The following is a 7,062-nucleotide window of genomic DNA, read 5'->3' as shown; positions in this document are numbered from 1 at the left end:
AAGAAACCAGTGATCGGGGCTCGCCCGTAACAGTATCACGTGAATTTGGTTTCAAAAATACAACCCTATTATAGTAAATGTTTTATCAGTATTCTGAGAAATACCATGAGAAAAAAAAAGTAGGCATAAGGCAAATAAAAATATATAGTCTTAAAAAATAATAACCCGCATAATTTCTACTAAAATTTTTATGTTTGTCTGTATTATTTTGTAAATTCACTTTGTCTGAGCTCAAGGGGGGGGGGGTTTAAACCCCTAACCCCCCCCCTTGCGTACGCCCCTGCAACTAACCATAAAACAATAGTTATCAAAATACTACTAGCGAAACTCAAAATCTCCAATGGCGCCAACAACATTTTTTAATAAAAATTTATCTTTTCCCTTCAGTTTCTTGGAATTATTTACTGAAATCTGTTTATGTGTACTATTTTATAAAAGTTATTAAGTAACCATGTCTTATCATTTTAAAGTTATTAATTAAATATGCTTAATCTTATTTTAAATTTATTAATTAAATGTTTATGATTACCAGTTTAAAAATAAAACTGATATTTGCAGTATTTTAAAGCTATATGACACACAAAAATCACAATTCTCAAAGTAACAAAGGGAGTAAAACAATAGATAAAAATTTAATAGTATAAATACATCAGTATAGATAAAAATACAGACTTATAATATACATATATTTTTTATAATTTTACAATGTGCATAAAATAAATTATTAGTGTCAGTTCTTCAAAATTACTGTAAATTATCATTATATGATATATTTGTATAATGTAATTTTAATAAAATAAGTGTAAATAAAAATTCATACACAATCATTAGCGCAATAAAATTCAAATGTATTTTTGCACAGAAAAATACATAGATTTCATAACACATATGAAACATTCAATTAGTCACAGAAAAAAAGATTTCTTTTCCAAGTATTTTAAAAATACCCGAGCAAAGATAAAACTTACAGCACATTAATTACAGATAAAATATAATAATAAAACTAAGTCTCAGAAAAAGGACATCACAGTGAAAAGAATTTGCAGTATTTTTGAGGGAAATTTATAATTGTATATATAAATTTCTGTGGAAAATAATTCTGTGTGACAATAATTGTGGGACAACTTAATTTAAAGTAATGAAATTTATTTAACAAATAGTTGCTACTAGAAGAAAGGGAAAAAAATAATTGAAATCCTGAACAAAATGTGAAAAATATTTAATAAAATAATTGATACTGACTACAGTGACAACACCACTTTATTGGTGGCTTTTATCATCTTATTTGCAATCAGAAAGAAGTAATAAATTATATTGATTATTAAGAATGATGATGAACTTTGATGAAAATACTGTGTATTTTATTTGTAAAAAACATTACTTAAAATTAAGATATTGCACAAAAATATAATATTTTAAGAAGAAAAAAAAATGACATTTTTTTTATTGGTGAAAAAATGAATATGATGGATTAAAAACAAATTTATTTAATTATTTGAGACTTTCAAAAACATTTTATCCACTCTTTTAGATTCTAAGCTCGAAACAGCATTATTATCAATAAATTCCTTTTCTTTTTAAAGAAAAGTGTTTAATTTTAAGTTTTCCAAATAGTTCAATATATTTATGCATATATAAAGAAAATATTTACTTCAGGATATTTCACAAATAAGTTTCTACTGATGTTAAAACAACAAAAAACACAGCGAGAGATATATTAATTACTGTTATAATAATGAATAGCATGAGAATTTTGTTAACACACACTGGGTAATAAATAAAAAAGATCAGAGAACGTTCATCTAAAATATATGAAGGTAATAACGCATCATTCAAGGAAGGAGTTGCCGTTTGGTGTGATATCCTATAAGAAATTATAACATACATTTAAAATAAATAATAAGTTATAACATAATTTTATAAATAAAGTGTATAAAGCTTTCTTTATTATTTAGCAAACTGATCAAATGATTGTCCTCTACTTTGAATGTCGGGATGCATTCAAAATAAGGTTTTGCTGTGAAAAAAAGCCTAACTGAAAACATTTTCTATAAAAAAAATATTTTTAGCATATGAAATCTGTGAAGAATTTTTTACAAAAATGATTATCAATCTTATTATAATCAATAATCTTAAAGTGTGATGTAATAACTTATTGAAGTATGTAAATGTGTCGAAAGATTAGTTCAGTAACAAGGTTGTTTTTATCGAGTCTTTTTTAATGGATATTGATATATAATTAGATATGTGTTAATAATAATAGTGTTTATAAGACCCCAAATAATCTGAATCATAGTTTAAATAATTCATTTTTTTAGCAACTCAGAGAAAAATATACACTGGAAGAAATTCCTCACTTGCTTAGAGAGCATAATTTGAGTTTCTATCTGATTCATCCTTTACATTTCAATGACAAATTCTATTGACACCAAAGCTTATAAAAAAGCTTTACATTCTTTATTACACTATTAGACTTTTTTTTTATTTGACACAGTAACTGGCACAATTAACCCTAAAAAATTTATGATTTTCGAATATTCTGCTTAAAAGGAAACATGCATTTCTTTGATAATTTTTTTTTCCACATACATCATCAATTTAATTTGAAATATAAAAAAATTTTTACAAAGAAAAATATAGGAATTTATCAAATAATTATATTTATGACATAAGTATATACTTAAAAAACAAATATATAAAGTAATAACGAAAGAACAGCTACCTGATATTTTAACTGCTAGTTAAGTTTCAAGAGAACAGCCAGAAAATTTACAACATCTTGGAAACTTAAAAATGTTTTAGAAATTGTTGTTACTATAGCACCAGGTAAAGAGGATGACACATTCACTATATATCCATACTAAAATAATATAAAATACTCATTCAATGAGTAACATCAATGCTTAGAAATGAGTATATATCACATAACAGGACATTTTCTTTGCGCTTTGAATTAGACTAATGGATTCTGTATAACAAAAAGCACTTTATTCATATATCAAGAGCTAAATGGTATATCACATGCTATTTTTGTAAAAGTAAATTAACTAAACATCTAGTAAATATTCAGATATCCCACTTTTTAACATCCTTGAAAACTTGGGAAGGTAGATAAGGTTTTCTTGGTCAAAAATGGTTGCCAAGTTAGTGATGTCAATGAAAGCACTTTTCTAATGTTTGTATGTTGTCACTGTGTATAGTTAAAATACATAAAGTTGCCAAGAGAAAATGTGGATTTTATGGTAAACAAAAAATAAGTACAAATTCATTAAACAAACAATCCAAAGAAACTGAAGCGGTAGGATATCACCCAATTAAAACTTCATTCGCATTTAAAATATACAAACAGGAAACAACAGTCAACACGTTTCAAGCACTCCGGAAATAAGCACCCACTTTTAAGATTTGTTAGGCTTGAATGTGAACAAACAAAAGTCATTTGACAAAAAAAAACTTAAAGTTACCAACAAAAAATGGAGAAATAAAGGTGAGAAAACAAAACTAGAAAAACCGCAATAGCCAAGAGAGGGGAAAAAAGAAAAATAGAACAAGAAACGTGGTCAGAAGGACCTTGACTACATTGGGCAAATAAAATCTTGTTTTAAAATTTAAACTTGAGGAGCACGATAGATATGTCTGCTATCAAGAATTTGAAAAATCCTCAATTGCTGAACATTGTTGGAATCTTGGGCATAAATTAAAATTTGACAATGCCAAAATTATTTCCTCCCAAGTCACATCAGCTCATCTTGACATCCTGGAATCTTGTTTTATTCAAATGAATACTGACTCCCTTGTTAACGACATCAGTTTCTCATGACCCCTCCACAGTGAGTGGAAATGCATTTAACCCAGATTTGCCACTCTAATTTTTCTTGTTCAGTTCTTCATATCCCCCCCCCCTCTCTCAGATAGGCTACTGTGGTATTTCTAGTTTTGCTTTCTCACCTTTACTTTTCTATTTTTTGTAGGCAAATTTACATTTTTATTTTAAATTACTTTTGTTTCTTCGCATTCACGTCTGGCAAGTCTTGAAAATGAGTGACTATTTTTGAAGTGTCATTGAAACATGTCAATTGTTGTTTCCTGTTGGCCTATTTTTTAAGTGAATGAAGTATTAATCAAGTAATACAAATTCATTATTTTCAGCCAAAAATACACAAGAAACATATAATTTCATTTAAATTAGGACAGCACAATATGCAGCACATAGGATTAAATAAGATGATTTAAATAATGTCAACTCTGATTAGAAATAATAAATTGTCAGAACTATAAACTTGAATGAAAGGGAAAATAAGACTAAGATAATTTACTAGGTAATATTTAAAATTAAAAAAAAAATTATTTATACGAAGTTGTTGGAAAAAAATAATAAAAATACATAAATAATCTGTGTATGGTTAAATCAATCTGTGTGAAGTTATATCAATGTAGGAACATTTTTTTAAAACTAAAAAATAATCTGTGATAATTAAAATTAAATCAATGTATTTTTTAAAACGAAAATGCAATAATAATTAAAACCCAATATATAAGCATAGATTAAAATTTAATTATAGGAATATAATTATAGGAATTGTTCAGACAATTGCAGTAGGGCTAAAAAAGACCTTTAAAAAAAGTCATTGGGTCTAAAATAAAAAAATTTTTTTATTACCAACACAATGTTAATTGCACACAAGTATAAAATTTTTATATATTTTTTTATACCATATAAGTTGAAATAAATTTGAAATAGGTATTTTAAACTCTGAGACAGTCATCACATGTTTGGATAAAAATAAAATGAAGACTACTTACTAAATTTGTATGATAAACTTGGACTATAAAACTTTTAATTTTTAACCTCATCATTTGCATTTTTAATAATGAATGCTTGTACAGTCTTTCCTTCATCCTATTCTTTAACAGCTCTGTTCTTTTCCAAACAGGTTCTTTGCCTCGATCACCAAAAAGTTTTTCAGGTCCTGTAAACAAACATTATTTTATTTACTTTCATACTATTTCATTTCTAGGCCCATAAAAACTTATTACCACTATGCTTATACTACAATAAATTAAGCATCACTGTCATAAATAATAGTTTTGTGCACTATGTAAACATACTAGTACCATATAAACTATAATTTATGATTAATTAAATCACACAGAATTTGTAATGACTACATTTCCTAAAAGTTTATCAATCATTCATTCTCGGCAGGTTTTAGAAAGTAGACGCTATTACATGATTTCACAGTAAATACAGTAGAATCTAAATAATTATACTGTGCAAAAAATTTTAGTAAATAAAGAAAACTATTCTTATCGTAGTGTGAAAGTCATTGTTGGGTAGGACGGGACATTGGGTATATGTTTCCTTTAATATTTCTGACAAATAAAAACATTTTTCCTGAATTATAGTTTTAAATTCCTTAAAGATCCAAGATAGAGATTAAAATATATCTTTCTGCAGGTATTTAGCAAATAAAATAAATAATTTCTCTGATGTGAAAAATTCTAGAGAACAATTGTGATTGATTTTAATTTATTTAATTTCATCCCCCTCAAATATTGGCCCTAGTGACATCTATGATTTTTATTAACCTCGGCAGCCTAACCTGAATGGCAAGTTCATCTTCTATAACTTAGATGGTGGTTATATTCTCCATTAAATAAACATGCATATCGATCAAACAATTTCTGCGGAAATAAGACAGCATTTTTAAAAAATGTAACAAGGAAAAAATTTCAATTATGATAATGTATAGATATTTAATTAGTGCTTCATTAAATTTTGGTAATAAATAAAAAGAATTATATTTTTCTGCAACAAGGCTTAAACAAGTGTAATATGCAAAATTTAATTTTATACAATCAATATTCAAAAGAAAAATAATTATGAACAAACAATGCTCTTAACTATAAAAATATACCCGGGCCCGCACTAATAATTTGCCACCTCGCCAAATGGGATAAAATCTTAAATTTGGCAAATAAATTGTGTTTTGGCAAAAGCATTAGCGAATAATTTTTTTCCACTGGAAAGAAAATGTATAATAAAAAAATTTTAAGATTTGCATTTGGCGAAGATTTTCGAAAATTGGTGAAGACTTGATAGTTGGCTAACTTACTGGCTAATAATTTGAAATCCTTAATGCAGGCCCTGCAAACTAATTTTTAATAACTAAATATCAATTCTAAGTTAGTAAATTGCATAGGACTAGAACTGCTTTAAAAAATCAAAATAAAGCCAAACCTCTTTAATGACCACCTCTAAACAACAGCAACCTCTGAAAAAATGATCATATGTTTATGGAACCATGCTCTTTCCATAGGATTGGGAGGAAAACCTCTGATTGGTGGAGGCCATACCATTACTGCTACAATTTTTATTTTAGAATGTAACTTTAGTCAACTTTTTTTCATTTTGAAATATATTTCAAAATGTTGTTGATTCAGTAAATATTGACATAAACTTCGTTTTGTCTCTTACATATAAAACACAGAAGAGGTATGATGTCAATATTGATTACTGAAATGGAATTCGCGAATAATTCTGATGTTCTGGAAAATGTTTATGACTTTTATAATTTTGCTGCCAATAAACATAGTGGAGGACAGAACACTATCATGAAGCCAATGGTTGGAACAAGAGATAAAATCACTGAAATATCTATTTTTGTCGTAGTTTGTAATGCAATAAATAAAAATACAGTAGTTTGAAAAGATTTCTGGAATTTGCTTTTAGTAATTTCAGTAAAGAAATAAAGTTCAAATGCAATTAAATACAATTGGTGCAAATCGTATGCAAGTCCATCAGCAGATCCAATGAGAATGTCTCCATGGCTGAGCGTTTTAAATTTTATTTAGTGATTATAAATTATAGCTAATTTATTAATTCGCCTGTAAGGTATCTATACTCTCAAAGTTAATGCTTAGTTATGATCCAAAAAAAAGAAGAAAGCAATGGATATTATTTTAATGAAGAGGAACATGAAATGAAAGAACTTGAAACACTTAACTAAGTAAAAAATAGTTAAAACTTTTCTAGCATTTCTTGAATCAAATGTCCATTGC

The 7,062-nt window shown here is 26.9% G+C and overlaps 1 protein-coding gene across 2 annotated transcripts in view; it reads right to left on the bottom strand.

Annotated features, from left to right (window-relative positions):
- Positions 1-613: 613 nt before the first annotated feature.
- The window catches only part of LOC107453658 (uncharacterized), an 18,423-nt gene continuing 11,974 nt past the window's right edge, over positions 614-7,062 (bottom strand). The window contains exons 5-7 of one of the 2 annotated variants that reach the window (XM_043039684.3): positions 4,804-4,970; positions 2,723-2,860; positions 614-1,864 (exon numbers count right to left, since the gene is read on the bottom strand). In XM_043039684.3, the coding sequence (XP_042895618.2) occupies positions 2,738-2,860; positions 4,804-4,970 (290 nt within the window). In that variant the 3' untranslated portion in view covers positions 614-1,864; positions 2,723-2,737. The remainder of the gene's footprint in view (positions 1,865-2,722; positions 2,861-4,803; positions 4,971-7,062) is intronic. The other variant, XM_043039686.3, reaches the window with a different exon arrangement.

The sequence above is a fragment of the Parasteatoda tepidariorum genome, chromosome 8 (genome assembly GCF_982258835.1).
Source record: "Parasteatoda tepidariorum strain Cologne lab strain chromosome 8, Ptep-v5.0, whole genome shotgun sequence".
NCBI classification, from domain to species: Eukaryota; Metazoa; Arthropoda; class Arachnida; order Araneae; family Theridiidae; genus Parasteatoda; species Parasteatoda tepidariorum.
This window is presented reverse-complemented; position numbering and strand designations above follow the sequence as displayed.